Source organism: Epinephelus lanceolatus, chromosome 23, assembly GCF_041903045.1.
Source record: "Epinephelus lanceolatus isolate andai-2023 chromosome 23, ASM4190304v1, whole genome shotgun sequence".
NCBI lineage: Eukaryota > Metazoa > Chordata > Actinopteri > Perciformes > Serranidae > Epinephelus > Epinephelus lanceolatus.
The window spans coordinates 11,891,650-11,919,264 of NC_135756.1; the positions used below are offsets into that span (position 1 = coordinate 11,891,650).

The 27,615-nt window shown below is 40.1% G+C and overlaps 3 protein-coding genes and 6 non-coding genes across 9 annotated transcripts; 6 read left to right on the forward strand and 3 right to left on the reverse strand.

The window, feature by feature from the left end:
* Window positions 1–57: 57 nt before the first annotated feature.
* On the forward strand, window positions 58–3,330 carry mcat (malonyl CoA:ACP acyltransferase (mitochondrial)). Its single transcript, XM_033614928.2, has 5 exons — window positions 58–635; window positions 874–961; window positions 1,057–1,274; window positions 1,406–1,543; window positions 2,895–3,330. Exons 1-5 carry the CDS (start codon window positions 198–200, stop codon window positions 3,171–3,173), a joined length of 1,161 nt encoding a protein of 386 aa, XP_033470819.1. The 5' UTR covers window positions 58–197; the 3' UTR covers window positions 3,174–3,330.
* Window positions 3,331–3,344: 14 nt separating this feature from the next.
* bik (BCL2 interacting killer) lies at window positions 3,345–7,132 on the reverse strand. The gene is made up of 6 exons (XM_033614929.2): window positions 7,072–7,132; window positions 6,959–6,987; window positions 5,820–5,922; window positions 5,533–5,685; window positions 5,332–5,446; window positions 3,345–4,368 (listed from the first exon to the last, which is right to left on the reverse strand). Exons 3-6 carry the CDS (start codon window positions 5,912–5,914, stop codon window positions 4,252–4,254), a joined length of 480 nt encoding a protein of 159 aa, XP_033470820.1. The 5' UTR covers window positions 5,915–5,922; window positions 6,959–6,987; window positions 7,072–7,132; the 3' UTR covers window positions 3,345–4,251.
* A 1,733-nt stretch (window positions 7,133–8,865) lies between these two features.
* ttll1 (tubulin tyrosine ligase-like family, member 1) lies at window positions 8,866–25,621 on the forward strand. The gene is made up of 10 exons (XM_033614486.2): window positions 8,866–9,347; window positions 9,476–9,599; window positions 11,232–11,440; window positions 11,536–11,716; window positions 12,016–12,153; window positions 12,317–12,425; window positions 13,530–13,673; window positions 15,056–15,142; window positions 17,140–17,303; window positions 22,643–25,621. The coding sequence occupies exons 2-10, from the start codon at window positions 9,487–9,489 to the stop codon at window positions 22,770–22,772; spliced, it is 1,275 nt and encodes a 424-aa protein (XP_033470377.1). The 5' UTR covers window positions 8,866–9,347; window positions 9,476–9,486; the 3' UTR covers window positions 22,773–25,621.
* trnay-gua (transfer RNA tyrosine (anticodon GUA)) lies at window positions 14,260–14,347 on the forward strand. Its single transcript is given in 2 exon segments — window positions 14,260–14,296; window positions 14,312–14,347. It is a non-coding gene; the product is annotated as a tRNA-Tyr (tRNA).
* Window positions 17,430–17,517, forward strand: trnay-gua (transfer RNA tyrosine (anticodon GUA)). The gene is given in 2 exon segments: window positions 17,430–17,466; window positions 17,482–17,517. It is a non-coding gene; the product is annotated as a tRNA-Tyr (tRNA).
* trnay-gua (transfer RNA tyrosine (anticodon GUA)) lies at window positions 18,683–18,769 on the forward strand. The gene is given in 2 exon segments: window positions 18,683–18,719; window positions 18,734–18,769. It is a non-coding gene; the product is annotated as a tRNA-Tyr (tRNA).
* Window positions 19,937–20,042, forward strand: trnay-gua (transfer RNA tyrosine (anticodon GUA)). The gene is made up of 2 exons: window positions 19,937–19,973; window positions 20,007–20,042. It is a non-coding gene; the product is annotated as a tRNA-Tyr (tRNA).
* On the reverse strand, window positions 21,442–21,528 carry trnay-gua (transfer RNA tyrosine (anticodon GUA)). The gene is given in 2 exon segments: window positions 21,442–21,477; window positions 21,492–21,528. It is a non-coding gene; the product is annotated as a tRNA-Tyr (tRNA).
* trnay-gua (transfer RNA tyrosine (anticodon GUA)) lies at window positions 22,352–22,439 on the reverse strand. The gene is given in 2 exon segments: window positions 22,352–22,387; window positions 22,403–22,439. It is a non-coding gene; the product is annotated as a tRNA-Tyr (tRNA).
* Window positions 25,622–27,615: the final 1,994 nt, after the last annotated feature.

Here is a 27,615-nt window from a genome sequence, read left to right on the forward strand (position 1 = left end):
TACTGCAGAACACAAAACCGGAAATGACCCGGAAGGAAAATAAATTCACCCCTGGTGACCTCTATCAATATGGCGGCTCTCAGTACTGGCTCATGCTGACCGTTAGGAACAAACCTGACTTTTTTGTTCATTAATTACAGGTTTTCCGGGCAGATTATGGGTTTGTTTTAACCCTGTGAGACATCATTAAAGCCGCCATGTTGGCATCATTAGTTGTGAGGAGGACAGCAGTCTCCAGAGGGAGGGTCAGGTCTCTGGTCTCTCTCAGCAGGACTCTCTCCACCAACCAGCCCGGCTCCCCGGATGGAACTCCCCACCCTCCGCCCGACACCGCCGCTCCTCTCCCGGACAGCGAGCCGGTGGAGCAGCGGAGACCCAGGAAAGACCCCCGGGACTGCTCCGTGCTCCTCTTCCCCGGCCAGGGCAGCCAGTTTGTGGGCATGGGTAGAGGACTGTTGAGGTACCCTAACGTTAAGGACATGTTCAGGGTGGCTCACAAGATCCTCGGGTACGACCTGCTGTCTCTGTGCCTGGAGGGACCCAAGGGGGAGCTGATGAAGACGGTTCACTGTCAGCCGGCGGTGTTTGTCACCTCCCTGGCTGCTGTGGAGAGGCTCAACCACGAAAACCCCAAGGTGACTGATCTTTACTGCAGTATAAGTAAAAACAATCTCTCATTTCTTTAGTTTGTGAACAACAACAGTAACTCAGAGTGAGATTCAGATTCTGTATACAATATTAATAGTTCAGCACACCCCTAGATGGAGTAGAGCTATAAAGTGGCAGAGAGGAGGAGTTTAGGAGGACAGAGACGGTTACAGGAACCACCTCAGGAACATTTTCTTATATGACTCTTCACACTTCTGTCCACAGGCCATTGAGACGTGTGTCGCTGCTGCTGGTTTCAGCGTTGGAGAATTCGCTGCCCTGGTTTTTTCTGGTGCTATGAACTATGCAGAAGGTAAACCTGACAAAGATGTTCAGTTAAAGCACTGTGTGTGTGGTGATGTTAGTTCACATGTTCTATGGTATTCACCCCTTCTCTGTGTCCTCTAGCACTGTATGCGGTGAAGGTTCGTGCAGAGGCCATGCAGAAGGCATCAGAGCTGGTTCCCAGTGGGATGCTGTCGGTCATGGGTAGACCACAGGCTCAGTACAAACTCGCCTGTGTGCAGGCTAAAGAGCACTGCAGCAGCCTGGGGATTAAGGCGCCAGTCTGCTCTGTGGCCAACTATCTGTTCCCTGATGGCAGGGTCATCGCAGGGCACCAACAGGTATGAAACAGATATGACCACATAGTCTGATATTTACCACGTGAAAAAATTAAAAAATTACAGTGATACAGTCTTGTCTCAGACTCCTCTTGCGATAATCCGTTTAATAATACCTGTTGTTGTGTTCCCAGGCTCTGGACTTCCTCCAGCAAAACTCACGACGTCTCCAGTTTGTGAGGAGCAAACCTCTCCCAGTCAGCGGGGCTTTCCACACTGAGCTGATGGAGTCGGCCACTGAACCTCTCAGGGAGGTGCTCAGACAGGTGGAGGTCAGTCAAAACTGTTTGTTTAAAGCCACAGTAGCCCTTTGTGGTGTTTTCTTTACATGGCGCTCCTCCCATGCCCAACCCTGCCCGCACAACACTCACACATGTGCAAAGGAAATATTCACATAGTCCATTTCTTGCTCTGATGGCATCTCATACACTGACATTTAAACTTAAATGCTTGAAAGCGTGAAAGTGTGTTGCAGTACACCAGCAATCATTTTAATATAATGATTTCCATGTTTATTGCTCATTTCTTTCAATTCCTATGTTTGGAAATGTAATTTAATAGAGTTGCAATGATTAAATAATTAGTTGTCAAATGAAAAATGAATCACCAACTTGGGCTTTGGAAAACAAATTTTTGGGCATTTTATGTACCAAAAACTAATCAATCAATCCAGAAAGTAATTGAAAAGTGAAAAATAATCTGTAATATAATCATTTAAGTTAAAGTAAAGGTTGCCAGTAACATTTTCACTAAATGTCATGTCTATAATGCAGTATGAGCATGTCCATAAGAAATATGCAATGCCTTGTTACCTGGTTATTATGTTGCCTTGTTTTATATGGCAAAACAATATTAGAAAATGTACTGTAAAAAATGTAAATGAAGAATTCTTGCTCAGGGCACACACTTTTTGAGGAACTGCTCTAAAATAACCATCTGAAAAGAGCGCTAATTTAACTTACGCGATGACTGTTTGCATAGACATCAACATGCATTTTGTAATCTTTAAAATGTCTGATATGTAAGGGAAGACTTCATTTTGTTGCTGGACAATAATCTTTGTGCTTTAAATATTTTTTTGGATGAGAACATAGTTGCGTTCCTGTTCTTATAAAGGGGGGGGGGGCCTTGAACTGCCATGTCAGTGTGTGTTGACATCAGAGGTTCCCACAGAAAAAGGTCGGAAAACACAGTTATCTGATTAATTGATCAATCGACTAAAGAATCATCAGTAAATAACCACTATTTTGATAATCGACAAATCATAATAGTCACTTTTAATACAAAAATTTGTTGCGAGAGGATCTGATGCTTTTCTTTGTCATTGACGGTAAACTAAAAAAATCTGTTTTCCCCTAATTTTATAGAGAAATTGTTCATTTATCAATTGAAGAAACAATTGGCAGACTAAATGATAATGAAAATAATCGCACCTTCCAGCCCTGAAACAAACCAACATCATCAACCAACTGATTTGCACAAAAAAGCCCCTCTAATATCAGTTAATTTCCTCCACATCTCACTTAAAAATTTATAACCTCAACTGTTCAGCCCTTGGAAAAGTTGCAAACGTTGACCATTTGAGCACTTATCATCTAACACCTAGCATTCTCTCACATTCAGGTCCGGCGTCCCGAGATCAACGTGTATTCCAATGTGGACGGCAAACGCTACATGAACGCAAGCCACGTGCGCAGGCAGCTGGTGAAGCAGCTGGTGTCGCCGGTGAAGTGGGAGCAAACTCTGCACGAGATCTACGAGAGGACTCAGGGAACCAAGTTCCCACACACCTATGAGGTCGGCCCGGGAAAGCAGCTCGGTGCCATGCTTCAAAAGTGTAACAGGAAGGCGTTCACAACGTACACACATGTGGATGTCACCACTGATGAGGAGGAGGACTGATAACACGGACATGTGGAGGTCAAAAAATGGGCCTCAGTGTGGACATACGTGACCAGCAAGCCCTGCTAAACCTGTGAGCTCCTGTGGTTGCTTCTTATGGTCTTGTTTGTGTATTATAATTATTATTAAGTAATTAAAAAAAATGTTTTTTAATGAATGAGACAACAAACCTTTGTCATTCTTGCAAATCTTGTTTATTAGCATCACATGAAAAAGCATGTTTAAATCTGAAACAGAAAGTCCAGCTCCCTTCATCTTACATTAAGCCAGGCTACATATCATTTGTAAAAAAAAATTGGCTTCTTACACCAGTAAGAAACTAATCAGGGTACAAAAAGACTGCAGGCCAGCAACAGTCCATACACGGGTAACATGCTTGTTGACATTAATACAAGTGTGAACCAACATGTCACTGCTACAATATGCTGGCCAACCCCCTGGGCAACACTGTAAAACCCATTTAAACAATTTCCACATGCCCTGAAAAATTTTACAGCATTTTTTTAAACCTGTTTCATATAGTATGGAGTCCCTAAGGTCCTGAAAGGTGATATTTTTATCTTAATTAATTCATTAATTTTAAAAAAGCATACAGGTGTAATGTACACCATCCGATTTTCCCATCCCAACAAAGGCTCATTCCTCTACTCATCCAGATCATCAGAACTTCTCCGTCTTCTCATCCCATCCGCATCTCATCTCATCTTCACCACCTCTCCCACCACCAGTGTCTATTCTGTTCGACTTCAAAATTCATCACCCTCCTTAAATCATACCATCTCGATTGGGTTTAACTGCCAAAGACTTTTCATTTTTCATACTTATGTGCACATGTTCATAAATATTCTTAAAACAACTCTCTCCTGATTGAAATAACTTGTGAGCACAAGATAAAAAATACCACCGTTTAAGACTTGAGGGGCTCCGTCAGTATCAAATTCAATACATCATTAAAGTGATATAAAAAGAGAACCCAAAGTAAACAGCAGAAACAAATCAATTAGCAATATTTTTCATCATTTGCCAAAAAAAAAAAAATCAAATATATAACGGCCTTAAAGACCTGCTTATGGCCCCTTTAGGCTTTCCATTCCATCCACAGTGCACTGAAAATGGTCACTGCGGCCACCAGCGCCACAGTCACCAGTGCTCCTCTGGTCCAGCCAGTGCAGGTTACTGGTTTCAGATTGGACACCTGTGAAATGAAAGAAATGAAAAGTCAAATTGCAGTTATGTTTATATCTTATTTATAAATGTGCTCTAAAGTGGGGGGGGGGGGGTCGGGGTCAAACTTCTGACTTGATCTCAGATAGGCTGGGCCAGTAAAACCATCACAAAATAACCTATAAATAACAACAGCTCTAATTTTACAGCACAAGTTCAGGTGCTGTAAAGTTTAGATGATTCAAAACTCCCAAAACACACATTAAACATGGCTTAACAGAGACAATTTCAGACACAAGCTAACAACACAAGCCTATGGCATTTTCCATTGTATATATTAGCCTAGCAGCTAGCGAACATTTCTTGTACTCATATGAAGCCAGGGACAACAGCAACATTTTTACAAAGGTAACGTTACAAAATTCTGCTCCATTACAACTCATAAGGTTCACTGACAAAACAACTGTCTTATACTGAACACGTTTTCCAAACAAATATAACATGCTAACGATATTAGCATAAGCCTGCGGCATTTTACACTGTATAAATTAGCCTAGCAGCTAGCGAACGCCTCCTCTGCTCATGAGGCCAGGATAAATCACACACAAGACCGGAAGTGTTATATTTTTATGGAGGCTTTTTTGTCTTCACAATTTATTGTTTCTTATCTGTTAAATTTAAGTAAATAAAAGCTTTGTTTCCACTGCGAGAAATGTTTTCGGCTTACAAAAATAGGCGGAAGGTCTGTGTAGCTGCCATGTTTAGTTACATATCTGGGGAGGTGGATGTCAGCCTACGGCGTCGATTCAGCATAGAAGCATAAATTCTGCCTTAGCCTAGTCATCTGGTGGGCAAGTTCTGGGCCGCGGGCTGTATGTTTCACACCCCTGCTCTAAAGGGATTTTTTTGCATGTGTATCAATTATGTTTATTACTACGCAGTAATAACGAAAGGTCACTGAGACTCAGATATCAAGTCAGAGAATGAGTGTTACCCAGGCGGCCCAGGCGTCAGCTCTGAGGATCCCCTTCCCAGGTGCAGTGCTCGCTATCCAGGCCTTCACTGCAGCAGACAGGCCCTGGAGGCCCCACAACTGACTGCGTACGTCCCTGGAAGAGAACACCACCAGGGTACAGAGTCTTAGCCAGTCACATTAAAGCTATAAAGATATTTGAGTTTTTTTCTGATTTTATACCGATATATGGTCCTGGTGAGTGCCTGAGCGGGTCTCAGCATGTGAAGAGGAGTTGGTAACCAGTTTGGCTGTCTGCTCGCCCACTCCCCGTTCAGCTGGTCTCCAATTACAGCCAACTGGCGCCCAAAGGCCTGTGCAGCCCTGTCATTGATCCTAAAGGAGAAACCAGACATAAGGATTTGTCGTCTTTTAGTACAACTGGTCCCACATCGTCTGCTGCCTGAAGCACAGTCTGTCTGAGCTGTATGTTGTTATGACTGCTGTGTGGGGAAGGGTCCGTACTGTACCTGAGGTTCATGTCAAACAGGGTGTCAGTGTCCACCTCACCAGGTCCAGCCTGGAGGGACACGACACGACTCTGCTGCCTTGTTTGTTCCACCATGTTGTTTTCTGAGAGGAGAAACCAGTATTATTCAAATAAGTCATATCAGTACACGTCTTCATCGGCCATGCACGATAGATAAAGGCCCCATGGTTTGAAAGTGTTGATCTCTGCTTGACTCCCAACGTTCATAAACAGGCTGTGTAAATACTGGGTCACGTGACCAGGATAGGTGGCGGCTGTGTTACCGGGGAGAAGATCCAGGTTGATAAAACAGGCTCTCCCAGGTTTGAAGAGATGACATCACCTGTTGGATTAAGTCCAACAGTTGTAGCTCACTTACTACTGTTTACTTCAACCAAACTAAGTTTAAGATTAAGTTTAAGTTCCCCCCTGTGTGAACTAGTTAATACAAGACACTGTGCATTTTAATCTCCCTTTATTACAAGATTTATGACTTGTTATATGCCCCAACGATCAGGTGTGTTCCCTCCTACGTGCACCTGTCCTCAGACCAGTTCCTGCTGTACCTGCACTCATGTGCCTTGATGCAAATGCACCATTTCCATAACTCAAATCAACCAAACTGCCCTTTTTATCTCAACAAGAAGAAATATAACATTACAGACCCCAAATATTCAACTTTTAGATATTTGTTAAAGTGCAGAAAGATGTTTAATTATATAGATTTAGCTTTACAGTGTTTATGCCAATTTGATGACATGAATACAATTAAAATACTGCCTTAAATGTGTGAGCCGTAACAATATAATCACAGTTTAGGCTCTAGAATAATCCCCAGAGGACAGTTTTTGAGTATTAATCATGTGATAGCCTATAGTCCTTTGCCATACTGTCATAACAAAGAGGTGAAGTCATCCTTCTCACCCAAAGCAAACAAAGGTCGTTTTGAAGATCACACATTCTGGATTACACATTAAACCCACAGATGTGAATCCATTTTAAAATGACTAACTACATTTACAAATAACTACTGTATTGTGTCATGCTGGGATGGCATCATGTTTAATTTTAAGGATACAAATGCAAGTGCGGAGAGTACAACAGGTGCATGCACAATTAAACAAACGAAAGTAAACGTACCTTATGTGTAGATTAAGGTGGACGCCGCCCTGTAATACATAAGACATTGTATTTGAAACGTTTTGGAAGTGATAAAATAAATTAATATTTGTCAAGTGTTTTCCTGTACTTACAGCAGCGTCCTTTAATCTCCTTCGCTCTCAGGTAACTGCCACAAATATGACTGGCCACGCCTTTACCTGCTGCTACCTACAGGGACCAGCAGGGGGCGACAGCGTCACCGTCACACACAGGATACAGTTTGATTTTAAGTAATGTTTATGTTAGATGATGACTGTATGAAACATCTCTGTGTGCAAGGGAAATATATTCATACATTTAATATACTATATTTTACAACATTTTATTGTTTATGCATTATATATATGTGTGTATTATATTGTTTAAATTATACTATAAACACATTAGTCATACGGACATACGTATACTGTGCAACACATTATATTAGTCTGTATGATATGATACATATGATACAGATAATGACATAGTACACAGTACAATGATAGACATAAATGACAATTGCACAGTATAACTATGACTAATGTCTAATGTGTATACAATATAATATTTATATGTTATATAAATTGTATGCATTATGTATAATCAGAATCATACATAGATGCTGCTGATGTCACACATGACACAAAAATTCCTCACAATGCCAGCACAATGCCAGACAATATGAGCAGTGAAAAGATGGAGGGTGAGGATTAGTGATTGTCCAAGCCACGATTTAGTATTAAACAAAGAGCATACAAGAATACATCAGGAAGATGCCCCCCAGGATGACCTGCTCAGAGAGCGCCTCAGGCAGCAGAAGACAGAGGGTGATGAGGAGAAAGAGGAAATATTATGGAAGACCAAACCCCTCCATGGAATACACCATTGGCAGATACAGGAAAAGGCTGACATCAAGAAATCCTACCAGTGGCTTGAAAAGGCTGGCCTGAAGGACAGCATGAAGACCTTGATCATAGCAGCACAAGAACGGGCCCTCAACACCAGATCCATGGAAGCAGGAGTCTACCATGGTAGCCAGGACCCCCCGGTGCAGGCTGTGCAAAGAGTCCCCTGAGACAGTCCAACACACATAGTGGCAGGATCTAAGGTGCAAGCTGGGACAGCGTACATCAAGAGGCACAACCAAGTGGCTGGGATAGTGTAGGAACATCTGAGTGTGGACTAGAAGTCCCCTATCTTGTTGCTGTTTACTCCTTTGATGCTGTAGCAACTGAATTAATAAAGATTATCTTGCAGTGTCTTGGTTATAAATAAGAATATTTCAGACTTTTTTCAATGTAAGTGGACAGTTTTTATACATTCCAATACAATAATTAATTCACTCTACAGTATGTCTTACACTGTCCCTGCCTTATGTTAAAACTGCAGAGCTGCTACATATATGCAGACTTTTGTTTGATATTCACCTACTCTGCACAGGTTTTTTAAAATTTAGGTATTTTCCTCACTGGTATTTTATGTCTTAACTTCTCTAATATATAATACTAATTACTTTACTCTTTTATGTGTTATAATTATAGTAAATATCTTGCTTTTGTCTCCCTTTTGTACATGATCCAATAAAATAGAATAAACAGGATATAGAATGACATCCAGTATTTCTCTCCCTCCTGTTGTTTTAGATTATTAATGGTATACCCTTGTACTTAGTCTTTAATAATAATGATTGCCTTGATTTAGATGGTGTGTAATATCTTTACTGTGAATATTCTGTTAATACGTAATAGTATTTATTACAAATCATTATAATGTTTGTGAAACATGATTATGTGTGTGTATATAAAGTAGTTCAGTCCAGTTTAAACTCCACATACGGTCCAACACTGACCCCTGCTGGTGCGCTGACGTAATGACGCCCTGCAATGACATCACTGCGTCCTCCGTTGCTAGGTTATTCTCCCGGAAGGACCAAGCCCTCAACGACGTCGTTTAACGTTTTTGAGACATTTCTCGCTTTAAAAATCCCTTTAAATGTAATGTAGTCGCATTGTAAGCTTATCGTGTGTATTTTGTTATTGCGTTTTAATAACTTAGACTTTTATTGTGAAGAGTAGAGGAGGGCGTTTCGTCACTGTGTCCAGCTTCACGTCGCCGGGATCAATAAATGTAGCTTGTTAGCAGTAAAACCGCTAACATGCTAGCTGTTATTTGATGCTTTATGAGGCTAACAGTGATGCTGACTAACTGTCGCTGTGCTCCGCTATGAGTTAAGCTGGCTAGCGACAGTGTGGTGAGATTGCATCACTGACTGGGTGATGTCCGCCCAGCAGCCTCTGCAGCACTCCTGGGAGGATCCAGCAGCCTGCTAACAGAGCCAGCCCGGCTAGCTCATGCTGATGACTGGCTGTTTCCTGACATTGATTTGCAGGTAGGTAGGTGACAGCTTTGTGCTGCATGGTAGCTGCATGCATTGCCCCACTCTTTGTCTGTGCTTTAAACTATCCTGAGTCCTGTCTGTGTTTTTTTTTTTACCTGTTGTCTTGTGCTCCACCCTAGTGGGAGGCACCATGGCCGGTAAGGTGAAGTGGGTGACAGATATTGAGAAATCAGTGCTCATCAACAACTTTGAGAAGAGGGAATGGGTTCAAGTCACAGAAAACGACGACTGGAATTTCTACTGGTAGGTTCACACCTCATCCACATGACACTCGACTCACTAGTCTTTGGACACTGTACTCTGTGAGCATTAAATACAGTAACACAAAAGTACTCTTGTTCTGTGCTGAAGTCAGTGGTTGTCAATCTGTGGGGTGGGTCTCCCTGTGGGGGCATAGAGCCACTGCAGGTGGGGCATGGATGGCCAGGGGGGAAAAAAGGAGTGGCACAAAGTTAAATTAAATGATTATGTTATAATAATAATAATAATAATAATAATATATTTATGAAGCTCTTTTCAAAAGTGCCTTCCTGTGACCCCCAACAGGATAAGCAGTTATGGAAAGAATGAATAATGCTGTCATGCCAACCTTTATCCTACCATAAGTCATCATGGATCCTTTTTTATTAGTTGCTATTCCACTTATTGTTAATGACTGATAAAAAAAAATCCTACTAAAGTGTCTCTGTGGTGGAACTCCTTACAAGTAATAGACATCTGAAATGAGAGAAGGGGCCCCAACTAGACACAGCTTTATTGTAAAGTGTCACACAAGCCGAAAAGATTGAAAACCACTGGTGTAATATTTAGGATCAGTGTGTAGGATTCATAGGATTTAGTGGCATGTAGCAGAAAGAAGTGCAGATGGCAACTAGCTGGAACTTCTCTCATTTGCCAAGTGTGAACTCTTGTTCATTGCTCAGCTGAGGTGCTGAGGTATCCGCAGAGGTCTCTTCCTAACCAAAACAAACCAGTAAACACTAAATAAAGCAGTTTCATGCTAAAAGATTTGTGTTTTTACGGCTCAGAGGAACTACAGTGGCCGATGCTAAAATGCAAATGGCCCTCTCTTGATCCAGTGTTTGGTTTGTCTGTTCTGAGCTAATGTAGAAACATGGCTTCGCAACATGGCGATCACCATAAACGTGAACCTGCTTTCTATTTAGACAATAACGGCTCATTCTAAGGTGACAAAAAGACAATGATTTTTATTTTCAGGTGAATAAACGCTAAAGAAAAAATAAACAATATTCATGTCTGCAAAGATATCCTTTAATATGCATTGTATTTTATAATGTCTCCATATGTTTTATATGCAGAATATGAATCGGAAAAGTAAAAGTATAAATATAGTGGAGTTAAAAAGTGCAATATATGGCTCTGTTACTAGTAAAAGTCAGTGTTACTTAAGAACGTATATGTGTGTAAGTACAATCAGGAAAATGTATTCAAGTATTAAAAGTAAAAATACTCATGCAGAAAAAAATTGAATCAATTTAATAAATCAAGGAAAAGCAGCAAGTCTTCATATTTGGGAGGCTGGAACCATGAAATGTTTTTGCCTGAAGAATGACTAAAACAATTATCACAATGGCTGCTGAATAACTTTCTGATCAATCAACTAATCATTTCAGCTGCACTTGTATATTTTCATTTGGTTTGTGTGCAAATATATTATTTTGTAAAGTAACTTGTAACTGAAGTTATGACATAGTACTGAAATGTTATCGAGTAGAAGTATAAAGCAGTATAAAATGGAAATATTCTGTTATTTAATCTACTCTGTTCTCAGTAACCTCTAACTACTGCAAATAGGATGTATGTTGATCCTATTTATGATCACCATAATGAAGGTTTATTTAATCACACATGCAGGATGAGCATCCAGACCATCAGAAATGTGTTCAGCGTGGACACCGGCTACCGCCTGTCAGATGATCAGATGGTTAACCACTTCCCCAACCACTATGAGCTGACCAGGAAGGACCTGATGATCAAGAACATCAAGCGCTACCGCAAGGAGCTGGAGAAGGAGGGCAGTCCGCTGGCAGAGAAGGACGAGAACGGGAAATACATTTATTTAGGTATATATTAGAGTTAAAAAATTCACGCTTACTCCATTATCTTCCCCAGAAAACATGGAGAATATGTTTACCTATTTGCCCTGTGCTTCGTGCAGATTTTGTCCCTGTCACATTCATGCTCCCCGCCGATTATAATCTTTTTGTGGAGGAGTTTCGCAAGAACCCGTCCAGCACTTGGATCATGAAGCCCTGCGGGAAGGCTCAGGGCAAAGGCATCTTCCTCATAAACAAACTGTCCCAGATCAAGAAGTGGTCCAGAGACAGCCGCACCTCCACGTGAGTTACTGATGACATCATCATAACACTTCCTGCAAGGAGACTACTCTGTACATACATTCACATGTTGTCATATATTATTCTTTCTGTAAAAATAAACCTGTTCTAGTCCTGCAGTCATCTCAATCAGTAAATACGTTTTATTTGAGTAAACTACTTAACAGGTTCTCAGTAGTGTAATTAAGAACCTGTACAGTCTGCTATGGGCATTTGATTCACAGGTACAATTCCAAAACTAGTAACGATAATTCTTTTCAGAGGTTTATGGTTTGCTGATGTTTGGCTTCTTGCTTTTCCAGGTTCGTTGCAGCATCCAGCGGCAAAGAGGCCTACGTTATCTCCCTGTACATCGACAACCCTCTGCTGATAGGAGGGAAGAAGTTCGACCTGCGTCTCTACGTCCTAGTGACCACGTATCGGCCATTAAAATGCTACATGTAAGCATTTTTTGGATACTAGCACCATATACTAGTAATGAATTGTAATCTACATGTAACAGAAGGCAACTGGTTTGTCATACTATTTGGCTGTAATCAAACCATCACAACAGTTTTCTCATGAATAAACTGCCACTAAGCCTCTCTGTGGTTTGATCCTCAGGTACAAGCTCGGCTTCTGTAGGTTCTGCACAGTCAAGTACACGCCCAGCACCAGTGAACTGGACAATATGTTCGTTCACCTCACCAATGTGGCCATCCAAAAACATGGGGTAAGTCTGTATCTTGTATTTTATGGCTAGTGGGTGTTGTTATTAGAAGACAGTGTTATAAAGGGGTATTCCACCGAATCATTAAGTTGGGGGTCACACAAAGCAGCAGTGGCCACTTAATTACAATACCAGTACCAATACCATTTCCCCGTAAAGTGATCCTGATACCTAGAGTACTTCATTCGATACCTATAATGTGAATAGAGTGATGTGTAGTGATGTCACACTTTCAAATGTTTTGGTGCCATCTTGGCACACTGAACTAAAAACTCGGTCATATACACTGCGCTCGACTGAGGCACACCATGGACTGGGTAGTAGCTGCTGCTGCAGAAGAGTGAGCTCTGCACCAGGGACAGTAGATGAGAGTCCACCTGGCCGCACACACTTAGTGAGAGTTAGCATCTCATGGCTAATGCTACCTAACAGTTTATAACAGGTTTAATGACAGAGTCGGGCCGTTTTAGTGTCAGTGTGAATAAGTTTGGACCGTTAAACTGATGTTAGCCACTGCTGCTGTGTTAGCTCATGCTAACCGGAAAAATGATTAAAAAAAGGATTGAATGCAGTCATTGTTTGATACTACTTGGTGCTGTGTTAGTCAAGTCGATTAAACGTGTTCAGTACCGATACCCCTAGTTGCTGTGTTATCCTTTTACTGCCTCGTATGGGTCAAACTCCAAAAACATTGGGCCCTCTATTTCTTATAATTCAACTTAAAGTCATTAGACTCTCCTTAAATGGTGTCGGTGGTGGTCTTTCCAAGTCCATGCCCTAAATTTGTAACACAGGGTTCCTCTCAAAAATATCTTCAGCCAAATCCAGACTTCAAAAATCTTCCTTCAGAGCCCCAGAGGACATTATACAACTTCTTTCACAGGCTGAGCATCACTCCTCATGATGAGTATAATGATATTCATTGTGAAATTTAAACTGAGGCTGGTTTTATTTTTCAAGTGTTTTATCGGCTACATTTATGCTTTTCTCAAAATTATATTATATCCAAGGAGACTGAATGATGAATTTCAGGTAATGATATAACTCAATGTGAAAAAAACAAACAAGAATGTCAGTGTCTAGTTAGACTGTGTACCTTTAACGCAGGATGACTACAACCATGTCCATGGAGGCAAGTGGACGGTCAGTAACCTCCGTTTGTACCTAGAGAGCACCAGAGGGAAGGAGGTGACCAGCCGACTGTTTGACCAGATCCACTGGATCGTGGTGCAGTCACTGAAGGCCGTGGCTGTAAGTAGACATTGAGGTTTTTTTTTTTTTTTTTTTTTACTGAAAACTACATTTCCAAAATATGTGACCATTACTCCTACATGCTTATTGACATTACAGATTAACACAGATTTAGGAAGTTTGACCAAAATGTAATACTAGATAATCTAAGGTTGCCAATTCGAATATGTCTTGAAGGAGTAACTTTTAACTGTGTGTTGAGAAACATTTTGTCCAATAGCACCTAAAGCAAGAGCACTGTTTAACTTAAGAGGTTTACACTATACTTAAACTAGATATCTTTGAATAAGAATGAGCTGTGGTGGCTTGTGATTTCATTACAGCGTGAAAAAAGAGTGGTTAAATGGCTAGTAATTCTTGAAATTCTTTTTAACAGTTTATTACTACCTCAAAAGATATGTACACAGTGAAAACACTACTGATTAGACTGATGAAGGTGCAGGAAATTCATCGTCTCTGACCTAACGACATTTCAAAGGAGTTTATGTTATGATATTATTTCTTTGGTTGTAACTAAAGGTGATGAACAGCTGGTAAATACAGTACGTAGACATTTTTTCAATAGTGAATATGCACTGTATGTGTCCCTTCGATAGCTCAGTTGGTAGAGCGGAGGACTGTAGTGGGATATACCAGGCATCCTTAGGTCGCTGGTTCAAATCCGGCTCGAAGGAGTGACTTTTAAACCTGTAGTCCACTACTGAACAAACTCTACAGCCTTTGAAAGCCTGATAAGAACACTTCCAACTGTGTATTAAGTGTACACTTTATAATTATCTGAAGCGGTAATTAAGCTGAAGTTTGAATGAGCCAGTTTAGGAAGCATAAACTTCATGATTATGACGTTGTGAGAGAGGTCGTCTGACAACAGGTGCCTCGTTCTGAAAACAAAAAATAATATAAATGTACACAGTTATATTCCACCACTGCTGATTGTCCTGTTTATGTCTCAAGTGCTGCAGCCACATACAGTACTTTAACCACAATGCCACACACGTTGAAGCCTCCAGTCATTGTGTTTTTACTTCGCTTCTGTCGGGCTTCTGTTTTTAGTATTCAGTGATCTCAGTTGGGCAGCACTTGTATATGCACAGCTGTAAAAAACACCTGAAATGTGGGGATTTCTTTTTGTTTTTAGCACAACAGTGCACTCAACCTAATGTACACTTCCCTTTTCTACTAAGTGAGCTGACTCACTTCCCCTCTCAGGCCTCACACACAGGCTATTCTATACTAATAGTTAAGTCCACACTGGTGTCTTTAGATGTTACTAACATCCTTCCCTAATGAGTCATTCTTTATTGCATTAAAACATGACAGTATATCATAATCAATGTAGGTCAGTTCCTCCTCCTGACTCCTCCTGTCTCTCTCTCTCCCAGCCTGTGATGAACAATGACAAGCACTGTTTCGAGTGTTACGGGTATGACATCATTATTGATGACAAGCTCAAGCCATGGCTTATCGAGGTGAGTAATTTAACAGGAGGGGTTGTTACATGCATACACACCTACAAACTCACATAAAATGGCTGTAATTGGCTAAAAATGAACCTCTGCTGTTTTTCTTTTCCTTGTTGCATATTTTGCCAAGCCCAGAGACACTTAACATGCTTACACAGTGACTCCATGTTCCCTTTCACAAGTGTTAAGCAACTTTAAATGCCCTTGAGGTTTATCTTTGTGTGAGTGTGTGTGTGTGTGTGTGTGTGTGTGTGTGTGTGTGTGTGTGTGTGTGTGTTTGAACGTGTGGCCTCTGTTTATTCAAATATGTGCCTAAGGTGTGTCTGACCCATTATTCCAGCTGAAAAACACTGCTGTTTTCAACCTGAACATGTACCAAGTAATACAGACTGATAGAGGCTATTTGATGTCTAGTCTTTAATCTCAAATAGGAAGCCTCCGTCATCATGTTTTTTAACATTCAAAATAGTGTGCTAGTCATGTGGCTGTCATATTTCTTTGAACTCATTTTGACAGCCACACAATGAGTTGCTGGGTTTCCAGGCTAGGTCTGAACTATTTCTGTTAACAGACACCAATCTGATCTATTTTGGGCGACATGAAGTTGGTTGTAGGACATAGATGGTCCTCAGTGAGGGACTGAAAAAATGTGCCACAAATCTAGTCAGGAACGCTTTCCTTTGTTCATTATTCTGTCAAGTATTCCTGTAAGCGGCCAACTCAGGTAACAGGTAATGCAAAACCAGAGCTGATAAGCGAAACTATTTTTGTTTGTGCCATCTACTCCAGGTATTAAATGTGTGTTGATATTAAAGATGCTGCTTCATCTTTCTCTGGGCACTCATTCTTCTTTTTAGAACGTATGTTTCTGAGTATGGAGAAAGAAAAATGACTTAAGTATCAATAAATTGATAAATGTATAAATAAATACAGGAATAAATAAATAAATATGAAAATAAATTTAAAAATGTATACATAAATACAGAAATAAACAAATGTGTAATTGATTAAATAAATTAATGTATAAATCAAAACAGGAATATATACATAAATATGAATAGAATAAATGTACGAGTTAGTACAGTGATGTATAAATAAATATGAAAATAAATAAATAAAAACACATAAATAGAGAAACAAATAAAAAAGTAATTAAATAACTAAATTCATGTATGAATGAAAACGGGAATGAATTAAAAAATGTATAAATAAATACAGGAATAAATACATAAATGTGAAAATAATATATAAAAATAGTGATAAATAAATATGAAAATAAAAAAATAACTGTACATTAATACAGGAATAAATAAATAAATATGAAAAATACATTAATAAATGTATACCTAAATAAATAAATATTAAAAATAAATAAATGTAGACATAAATACAAGAATAAATAAATATGTCAATAAGTAAATAAATAATTGTATAAATAAAAACTGTGATGAATAAATAAATACATGTGAAAGTAAATAAATGTCTACACAAATACAGGAATAAATACATTTTGAAATAAATGTGTAAAAAACGAATAAAGGCATAACGAAATTAATCGATAAATGCATCGACATCGATAAATAAATGTAGTTGAACAAAAATGCAGAAATAAATGTAAAATATTTATTTATTTATTTATGTCCTGTTTAACTAGCAACTTGTATTTATTTATTAATGTATTTATTTATTTTTATTTGTGCATTTTTTTTTTATTTATTTCAGTATTTTATTTATTTTTTCCTGTATTTATTTATACATTTATTCATTTATAAATAGTAGAGTCATTTTCCATCCACTATGTATGAGCACAGCTGTTCCAGCACCTAAGCAGCAGAACTTCCTGCCTGATAAGAGCTTCTATACGGGGAGAGGAGGAAATGAAACAATGTGCTTATGCCTGTTTGGATCCCACATCATAAAGCTTTACCTGTTTCCATGTGCTTTGGTGCCAAACACTTTTGTTCAGATGTAAATGTCACATTCTTCGTCTGTGTCATTCTCAGGTCAATGCCTCTCCCTCGCTGACCTCCAGCACAGCCAACGACCGCATCCTAAAGTACAACCTCATCAACGACACCCTCAACATCGTCACTCCCAACGGAGACATCCCAGACTGCCGCTGGAATCGCAGCCCGCCCCGAGAGGCCCTGGGCAACTATCAAGTCTTGTGAGTGACGTTGAAATCTACCTGTCACACTCAGGCAAACTCAGCAGCTTCTGCAGCAAAAGTGAAACGTTGTCTCCTGCGGTTACTGAGCTGAAGCCCTTTGCTATTTTTAGGTCCACCATCATCCCTTCGATAGCTTAGTTGGTAGAGCGGAGGACTGTAGTGAGAAATATCAGACATCCTTAGGTCGCTGGTTCAAATCCGGCTCGAAAGAGTGGCTTTTAAAAGGTTAAACCCCTAGGACACTGCCAGAAATACTGTACAGTATCAGTTACAACCCAGCATATACTTGATCTTCCTGTACATTAGCCACTCTCCCAGTGCACTGCTAAAATATGCTGTAACTAATTAACTAGGACTCATTTACCACTCAACATACTGGGTGTGGGACTTAAAAGAGTGGCTTTTATACCATGAAGTTCCTGTGACATCTTTATCTTTATCTTTATTAGGTTACAACAGGTGATAAACAGCTTGTAAATGCATTAACTATAAATATTGCTACTGGTGAACTATAACCTCTTATCTCCCCTCAATAGCTGAGTTGATAGAGCGGAGGACTGTGATGGTTACACCAGGTATCCTAGAGCCTCGTTTCCACCAAGCACTTCAGTTTGTTACACATTAGAACAGTTATTTTTTCATTGTCAAATGTTGTGGATGGTACCAATATATAACTGATTTGATGCTGTCTTCTCATCACTCATTCGTCACGGAAAGAATGACATCGCAAGTACAAGTGGCCAAAATGAGTTTCCTCCGTGGGGTGTCTGGGCTCAGCTTAAGAGATAGGGTGAGGAGCTCAGACATTCGGAGGGAGCTCAGAGTAGAGCCACTGCTCCTTCGTGTCAAAAGGGGTCAGTTGAGGTGGTTCGGGCATCTGATCAGGATGCCTCCCGTTGTGAATCAATCAACACACCTTAAATGTCATCATGACAACTCTGACCATTCCTTGTGATTTCATTGGCTCTCTTGCATGACGAAAGCTTTAGTGACGATTGGGTAAGGCTAAAACAATAGAAGATGACCATCTGGTAAATACAGTAAGTAAAGGTGGTCCTGCTAATGAATTATGACCCCCTTGTCTCCCTGTGGTAGCTCAGATGGTAGAGCAGAGTTGGTTATGTGTGGAGTTATAGCAGAAAAGGTCTGTTGTGTGGTCTATAACTCACTGTGCAGATCTCTTAAAACAAACTGTTCAACATCTGCTCAGCACAAGAGGAATCACTCTTTACACTCTTACATACCTAAACTCTTTTATAAGCAGTCTTTCCCTATGCTTGCTTCCTGCAGCTGTGGGAAAATGTTTTTTACCCCATTATGGGCCTGTCCTCTCTAGTTTCCATACCTGTGTTGCTTTAAAGCAGAATATGTGTCTCCCTTCGATAGCTCAGTTGGTAGAGCGGAGGACTGTAGTGGCTGTAACAGGCATCCTTAGGTCGCTGGTTCAAATCCGGCTCGAAGGAGTGGCTTTTAAAAGCCCCTACACACGTCACAGTCAAAGCATTATGGGCTGCCTATTGAGTCTTCTGTGTCTTGATCATAAAGACTATGGTACACTGGTAGTGGTGTTCTGCATTTTCGGCATTAATAACTGTTCCTGCTAAAGAGCTCAATGGCAAAAAAAAAATCTCAACTCATATAACAAGTTTGTTTTGTTCACACCTTCTTGACTTAAGATGTTTGTTTGCTTTCCTCACTTTTGTTTCTCTTCTTGTGCGCTGAGCTGAACTGTCAACATTCTGAATCTGCAGAAAAAAAAGCTGACAAGGACTGAATAGTGCCAACGGTGCTGGACATAAAAACTAGGGTGACAGATGCTCATCAACGGCCTGACATTGACCTACGGCTGATTGTCAGCTTGGCACCTCAGGGTACAAAGTGTTTAAATCAATAGTCCATAATCAAACATGCCGTACAACAGCAGTTTAAACCAGATTATAAATGGTCTTACTGTATATGGTGTGTACAGTCTTGTGAAACAAAGTGTTCAATATCTGCTCAGTAAAAGAGGGATCAACCCTTCTGCTCACGCTCTTCTACAAACAGTTGGCAACTCCCTGTGGTAGCTCAGCTAGTGGGGTGGTCACTGGATCAATAGCACTTGAAATGAGTATCTTGTAAGCATTTAAACTCATAGTTCAAACTGGCAGTAAAAGACAGAAAAATCTTTCTTTGAGCCAGTGACAGACAAGGATGCCTTCCATTTCCACTACAGCCCTCCACCCGACCAGCTGAGCTATGGAAGCGGGGATGCTGTGAACCAACAGACCAGATCCCGGAGGATTGTATTTACACAATACACAGCCTTTCTGACAATAGGAGCCTCATTCTGAATACAATAGTGTAGGCAGTGTGTGCTTCAGCATCTTGTTTACATAATAAGTCTATGTAAGAGCAACCAGAGGGAGGAAATTACTACATTACTCCTCTTTCTCCACCTCAACTTACTCTGACTCATTTCTCTACACTATGCCAACACTGCAGCACAAACGAGGGGCTCATGGGCAACATTAAGGTCATGTTGTTTGTTGATGATGAACTTCAGGTATAGACTATATGCTTTGTCATTTTTCTGTTTTATCATTTATCCCATGCATTTTGTTTTTTGTTGTTTTCAATGATACTATCTTCCTTCGATAGCTCAGTTGGTAGAGCGGAGGACTGTAGTGGGTGTACCAGACCAAAGTGGTAGTCACAGGAATCCTTAGGTCGCTGGTTCAAATCCGGCTCGAAGGAATATCTTTTAATCACATGGCCGTGTGTCTGTCCTCACATGGGAAGATTCTGGTACTTTGTGGTTAGTTTATTTCTGGCATAGATATTCCTGATACAATACAGCACTTCACCAAACAAGATGCAATCTGCACTACTTTCTAAACAGCTATAACTCATGAGAGTTTACTGTGGCTTGACAAACACTTGTTACCATAGTGAAGTATCTGACACAGAGCACAATAAGTTGTTTTATTCCACAATAAGTAATTGAGATTTTTTTATAAATCTGACCCACTTATTATTCTCCCTTGTCTCTGCCATTCTTTATTCACCTCCTTAGCAGAACAAGGCTCTAGTCAAGGTCATTTTGGATGTATAGGGCTTTTCCTATGGCGTGTTTTTTTTTGCACAAAGTCAAACCATGCTGTGCCAATTTGCATTTCCATTGTCTGAGATGGATATCTCTAGTCAGGCCACAAGTGCGCATACCAGGTAGCTGTGACATCTCTCTGACTGCAGCCAACCCGACAACCCCTCTTCCCCTCAAACAAGCGTGTATTGCAATACTTAATTGATGTCTGCGCAGTAGACCAAAGAGAAAGATGTTTTTAAAAGTGTCTATGTTCAGCTGTTAGTACTTTTGTAGCTTCTAACGTAATCTCTGTGGTTTCAAGTTTAGTTTTTCTCCTACATCCGCATTTGTACTTTAGATATCTGCCTTATTTAACGGTTTCATGTTCACTTTCAGTCGTATAGTAGTCACTTTAAGTTACTGCTGGTGAAAACTCATCATTTCCTTATTTTGCTTGTTCACAAGAAAAACAGCTTTTACATTACAAAATAACATAGGGCTTTTACTGTGAAGATTTAAAGGAAATTAAATGTTATTGCCAAATTTTCAATTTCTTACTCTTCAATTAAAACAAGTCTACTTACACTGAAGGGAGGAAGACTACAAGCAGAGACAGCTACAATAAGATGCTAGATGAAAGACAACAGGCTTTTACTGCACCTCTTTAAACTGCAGGTAGATTTCTTTTACCTGCCGTGCTGTGTGATGGTAAGACACCCAAATTAAGGGGAACCCGTGGATCAGCCCGCTGCTTTTATACATCAAGACAAGCACCTTGTCATTTAGAAGCACCTTTAAGTTGCTTTAAGTGTTTAGGATAACACCTACAACTTTTTTGGGGCTGCTGATATATGAACTACAGTTTAAAGTGGCAGACATGTGGATAACAAGACTAAGAGGGTTACGGTCAGGGAAATCACAGGTTATCTCAATGACTCCCCCCCGCCTAGTCTCTCGTCTGGGCATTTGAACAGGGGACGGGTGGGTTTAGCCATGCTAACAACTATGCTAACAGCTTTGTGAGGCTGTTCTTTTTGAGATGTTCATGCGATCTTGCTAAAATATTACTCCTTCGAGCCGGATTTGAACCAGCGACCTAAGGATGCCTAGCATATCCACTACAGTCCTCCGCTCTACCAACTGAGCTATCGAAGGTACGTTTCCCCATGCTGACAGACACATGCCCCATGGGTAAATTCCTGTGGACTTACTGTGTACACTAGGTACTAAGGCACACACCACCCTCAGTTTTTGTGTTCAGAATGAGTCACCTATTGTCAGATGACCTCTCTCACAACGTTTAGATTTTAATGCCTGGAGTATTCATAATGACCATCTTGTGGACCTTCAGTTTATGCCCTAAAAAGACAGACATTACATGAAGGATATGCTCCCCAGACCTGAAACTAAACCGAGCCAAACTAGCATGGCGACTAAATTAAGCACTGACTTTATCGCGCATTTCTAACTGACCACTTGAAACCACTCATTACTGCCTACATCATCCATGCTAGAAAGCTGGAGACAGCTGTCAGCAGCAGAATTCATGATGTACACTCCCATAAAAATGATAAATGTTCACGCAACACTTTGTCCAACTTGACGCAAAGTGGTCGAATCACAGAGCGTTAATGTGCTGTCACCAAAACAACCACCACATCCCGCACTGCACTGCACTCCTTATTGGGGATGCATCAGGACATATTGGCATTTACACCATAAAAACTATGTGGTCAAATGCATCCCAGACCCCCTCGGCAGATGGTTTGAATGATCGGATCACAATGCGTATTGGTGGTTGTTCACACTTGTGTTTAGCGCTGTCCACTTGTGATCGGATTACCAAAGATGCATGTTTACACCAGGAGTGAACAGGATTGCAGTCAAGTTATTGGGGGATATGTCATATGCAGTTGGAACGGTTATAATCAGGTTTTTCAATTGCTGTTGTAGAGTATGTTCAAGTCTTAAAAGTCACTCCTTCGAGCCGGATTTGAACCAGCGACCTAAGGATGCCTGGTTAATTCCACTACAGTCCTCCGCTCTACCAACTGAGCTATCGAAGGGTTGGTTGTGTGAGGACACAGAGGGGTTCTGGGCTCTATGTGAACACAATAGCGAGGGTTTTGTGGGCTTAGTGCTTAGCAAGGGGGTATTGTTTGAGTAAAGCACCTTGTTGCATAATCCATAGTTCATGTAAAGGCAACAGGAGTTCCCTCACATGCGTTTACCCACTCTTATTCCTCTGTCTTTGATTCTGTGTCCCCAGGTATGATGAGGAGCAGGCGCAGAGCGAGAATGCCGAGCGTGACCTGCGGAGCCGCTCGGGTCAGGCCCTGGGGTCGAAGGGCACCAAGGGGAGTGCAGGCGTTCGACCGGCTGCCGCCACCTGGAAGTGAGGTGATATTTGCTGACTCTCAATGACTTCCTGTACATTATTACAGGTTCCAACAGTGGAGCACAGGGGGATAAAAAAAGACTATTTTTAGCCTAACTATTGGATGGAGGACTGCTCCCTGTCTCCACATTTCAATGACAGAGTTCACAGGGGGCGACAACTCTACTGCTGGAGGGGAGGTCGTATTTGGAGAGTTTAAAGGCCGGAATTTGTCGCCGTTTGTATGAATGAGTAACTAAAAATGCAGACGTTATGCTGACCATGGTATATTGGTGGGGTTAATGTCTCAACAACAGAGCAACAGCGGCTCCCACCTCAGCCTGAGCTCCCTGTGAAGATAAGGACAACCATTCCAAAAAACTTACACGTTGGTAGAGGAAATTCAAAAAGAACACTCTCCTTTGATGAAAGCTGCAGTCAGTAAAAAGGGAACCACACAAATGAAAAGAAAGGTGCCTGTTGTATACATCAGTGGGATTAAAATCCGACGTGAACAAGGAGGATTGCAACAACCTGAACTATGCATGATTACTAGAGCCACCACACAGGTGCAAAAAGAAGGAGCTCTGTGAGATGAAGTGGTTTGTAAAAGAAGGTAGAGGAACAAGAGATCTAACAAAGGGTATAAAGATATAATATACTGAGAGTTAATAGTACTTAATGTGTATAGACCCCGAGATAGAATTTAATAATGTTTTTATAGGTTTATTATCAGTATGCATTTACAGGGTGGGTTTCATTAAGGTTGTATTCAGTGCTGAACCCTATTGCACTTTATTTTTGCTTGAATGTTAAATAGATATGTTGCATTTTGAGTTGGACCACTGACGTCCTATCTGCTGGACATTTAAAATTTTAATATGTGTTGAGGATGAATGCATTCTTAGCTGTCAGCTGTTAATTTGTGGTTACTACTGAAACGTTGAAACACTGATGATGAGTAGACAGCTGCTTTTTTGATACACTGAAGTAGGGCTTAGGTATTTTAGTTCGCAGCACACATCGTGGGGTTTTAAAGCAAAGTTATGTAATTTCACAAGATACATGCAGCTTTAACTTTTAGAGCCAATTGGAATGAATGTATCACTTAAAGGGACAGTTCACCCCCAAATCAAAAATACATATTTTTCCTCTTACTTAGATTGTTTTGTTGTGAGGTATCAGCCGTAGAGATGTCTTTCATCTCTCTAATATCATGGGACTAGATGACGCCGCCAAAAAATTACACTTGAAAAGCTCATCAGAAAAGTCTCTCTGGAAATCATGAGCTAGTTACTCAAGATAATCCACAGACCTTGTTGTGAGCAGTTTCATGTAGGAACTATTTTCTTTCAACTGAACTACACCCACTGACTGAATCACTGCGCAGAAGGAAGCGTGCATCTACTGCCAGCTCATGTAGCACCACTGAGCTAGCTAACGTTAAAGCTCAACCGATGCCTAGACTAGAAGCTGTAGAATGAAAATTTCATTGTCATGTAGGAAGTATTTTCTTTCTACCATATGATGTTTAGCATGCATCTACTAATGGACAGAGTGTCATAACAGCACAAGATTAATGGCATCTTCCTCTGCTAAGCTGTAATGTTAGCTAGCTCAGTGGTGCTAGGTGAGCTAGCAGTAGATGCACACTTCCTTCTGGGCAGTGATACAGTTGTGGGATGTAGTTTGGTAAAAAAAAAGAAAAGAGTTCCTACATGAAACTGCTCACAACAAGGTCTGTGGGTTCTCTTGAGTAACCAGGTCATGATTTCTGGAAAGAGACATTGCTGTTGAGCTTTTCAAATGTAATTCTTGGCACTTTGAGCACCACAAGACAAGTTACAGCCGATATCTCCAACATTCAGCAACTCACACAATCTAGATTGATAAATAGCACAGTTAAGAGAACAATATGTTTTTTGATTTTGAGATTAACTGTCTCCTTTCATCAGTATGCTCCCCCATCATTCAAGTTCATTATCAAGATTATCATCATAATCCCTTTATTTACTCTGAAACAAGGGGTGTCTTCTGTCAATGGATGAAGGAAAGGTGGTAAAATGGTTCCAGAGAAAGCGCCTCTGTAATCAAATTGTGATTAAATCAAGCTGTTGATGCCGACTCTGATATAGAAACCCGTTTGGTGCTTTGTGAAATTGAATTGCTGACTCTCACTGAAGGGAAATTCTCCAGTGATTATGTAACAAGCTTCTTTATTTGCTTTCTTTACAACATAAAATTAAATTTTAACCAATTTAAATAACAGAACTGAAGATTTTTTTTTATTTCTTGTCACCTGCTGTGGTAAGGGGCCCTCTAGCCTTTGATTAATCTAATCTGTGTGGAGTTTAGATTAATCAGAGGTCAATCCTTTAAAAGCCAAATGACCTTTATGTGCTTGCTGTCCGGTAAAGTAAGCCTCTGCATGGCAAGGTCCTTGACCTTGAAAGTTTGACACTCCCCCTCCTCCACCTTGTTGTTTCCTCCTGGAGCTGGTTACCACACAGAATATCAGGTGTGTAAGCCATAGAGGTTTTTGGCATGTGATCTCTAACCAAACTTCCCCTAACCATCTGATCCGTATGTGTCATCGTTTGGCAGGAGGACGCACACGTCCTCCTGTGCTAGAGACCAAATTTATTAAGAGACGTACTCAACTCTGAGGTGTGTCAGGAACTGTGTCGACACTGCTGGTTTTCTTTAATGTGGTTATAAAGTGTGAAGCTTATGTTGTGTACATGCTGTTTTTAGCAGTACTGATATCTCTGTGTATGCATTGTTTACTTTTAGTTCTCATCTTTCTTTCAATAAAATATCCATATTGGTGCTGCCTTGACAATAAATGATATTCATTTTAAAGTGGAAAAATGTGTTTTTGTGATTTGGGTGAGCTGGCTGTTTAGAATTATACAGTAATGTGTTAGTTTACAGCATTTTTAAAGTATAATTTTTCTATTTTATGGACACACATTTACGAAACCTGCACGTGAGAAAGCAAAAATAGCAATATGCTGCAGAAAGTGTTTGTTACAGCACTCTGTGTTAAATTTATCTCTATTCAGATTACAGGATTAGTTTATGGCTTCTGCTTGAGTAAAGACGCTATATTTGTAGTGGAGGCGGTTCATTGTGAGAAACACAAGACGGATTTAACTCTGTTTCTGTGAAGGCCGCTGTGTCTGAATTTGTGTTTACATATTGTTATGCTTGTTATGTTTGCATAGGGAAGCATGTTATCTTTACAACACCACTTTAGTATTTTACATGCCTCAGTTACTTTATTGTTAAACTTTTTTATGACCAGTGACATAGATAACCTCCTGAATTTATGAACTTGGTTGCCATAGATATTTGGTATGTTTAAAATTTTAATTAAGATTGGATTAGCTTCTCCGAGGCCTCCAGAGTTTCAGCAGGTCTGCGGTAATAGGTTTGTTCTCTAAATTTATTAATATCCATCACTATACATTAGCACGACATCACCTAGAATAGTAGGAGCCTAACTTTTATGGAGCTTAAGAGAACTCAAAGTGATCCACATTTTGCTGACAGACTCCTGTACGCCTCTCGAGGGCCCCTGGAGGGCCCCCGGCTTCACAGTGGGTACCAAAGCTCAGGGTGCCTCAGGATAAAGTAACCAGAAAAACTTTTCAAGGGATGTGACGTCAGAGAGCCGCGCCTCTCCATAGTTTGCATAAAGCTAACCAGTCTTAAATAGCTCGGGAGCGGAAGTTAGGAGATTTCAAAATAAAGTGTTATTTCCTGACACTTTCCTTTTTAGCATCATGGAACAGCTGTAGGTGCCCCTAATGCTTAAACAAACTTAATCTAATTTCTAGGCACTTGGAATGAGTTTGGTGTTATATATAGGCAACATCTGTTATATTTGTCATCTTGTCTTAAAGTTTAGAATACTTTAATTTCCATGTATGTATTGTTACTTGTGTACCTTGCAAAAGTGGAAGGTTATATAGCTAGCTATATCCCAGTTTATCATATAATTGGTAGGGCTGCAGCTATATTTATGTTTGGTACTGATTAATCTGCAGATTATTTGTTTGAGTAATTGTTTGGTCTTCAAAAGACAACAATCAAAAAAAGTCTGTTGCAGTATCCTAAACCCTAAAGTGACTTCATTAAATGTCTTGTTTTGTCAAATTAACATTTCCAAATCCCAAAACATTAAATTTAGTACAAAATTCTGATTCAGACAACTTAATTAATCACACCAGGGGCAATTTGATTGAACAGCTTGCCACATGACATACAGTAACATGTAGACATATGAAAAAATGAGCAATAAAATAAAAAGACAAATAAAAAATAAACCAAGAACTTCAGTTGAAAAAAACAATCTATACATAATAAAAGATAATAGATTATCATAAAAGACCAAGGAGAGCAGCAAATCATCACATTTGACAACCTGAAAATATCACATTTTTGTAATTTCTGCTTCAAAAATTGAATTAAACAATAATTTCCTGTCCTGAGTGACTTATTGTTGCAGCACTAATTATTATTATTATTGACACATTTCTTTGTTAGTAGCATTTTAGTGCTGTGGCCAGTCAAGTTGGAGCTATTTTTATACTGTGCTTTATACACTCTTAGATAGTTTGATCTGTATCAGTGCATCATATTTTATAGAGGAATCATATGTTTTAAATGTAAAGCAGTCAAAAATGTGGAGTAAAGTACAAACTTTCCTTCTGAAATGTAATGAAGTAGGGGGAAAACGTAGTATAGAATAGAAATACTCAAATAAAGTATAATTATGTCGAAAAAGAAGGTCAGATATTCTTGTTTAACACATATATGTATTTTCTTTCAACCCTTGGTACTGTCGCAGTCACTGCTGC

Bases quoted from the DNA above. Each gene is read 5' to 3' on its own strand.
- mcat (XM_033614928.2), top strand. From the start codon at position 198: ATGTTGGCATCATTAGTTGTGAGGAGGACAGCAGTCTCCAGAGGGAGG. The intron at 636-873 runs GTGACTGATCTT...TTCTGTCCACAG, and splicing joins TCAACCACGAAAACCCCAAG to GCCATTGAGACGTGTGTCGC. The intron at 1,544-2,894 runs GTCAGTCAAAAC...TCTCACATTCAG, and splicing joins AGGTGCTCAGACAGGTGGAG to GTCCGGCGTCCCGAGATCAA.
- bik (XM_033614929.2), bottom strand. From the start codon at position 5,914: ATGGTGGAACAAACAAGGCAGCAGAGTCGTGTCGTGTCCCTCCAGGCT. The intron at 5,686-5,819 runs GTACAGTACGGA...TTTCTCCTTTAG, and splicing joins CTGTTTGACATGAACCTCAG to GATCAATGACAGGGCTGCAC. The intron at 5,447-5,532 runs GTATAAAATCAG...GTTCTCTTCCAG, and splicing joins CTCACCAGGACCATATATCG to GGACGTACGCAGTCAGTTGT.
- ttll1 (XM_033614486.2), top strand. From the start codon at position 9,487: ATGGCCGGTAAGGTGAAGTGGGTGACAGATATTGAGAAATCAGTGCTC. The intron at 9,600-11,231 runs GTAGGTTCACAC...TCACACATGCAG, and splicing joins GACGACTGGAATTTCTACTG to GATGAGCATCCAGACCATCA. The intron at 12,426-13,529 runs GTAAGTCTGTAT...CCTTTAACGCAG, and splicing joins TGGCCATCCAAAAACATGGG to GATGACTACAACCATGTCCA.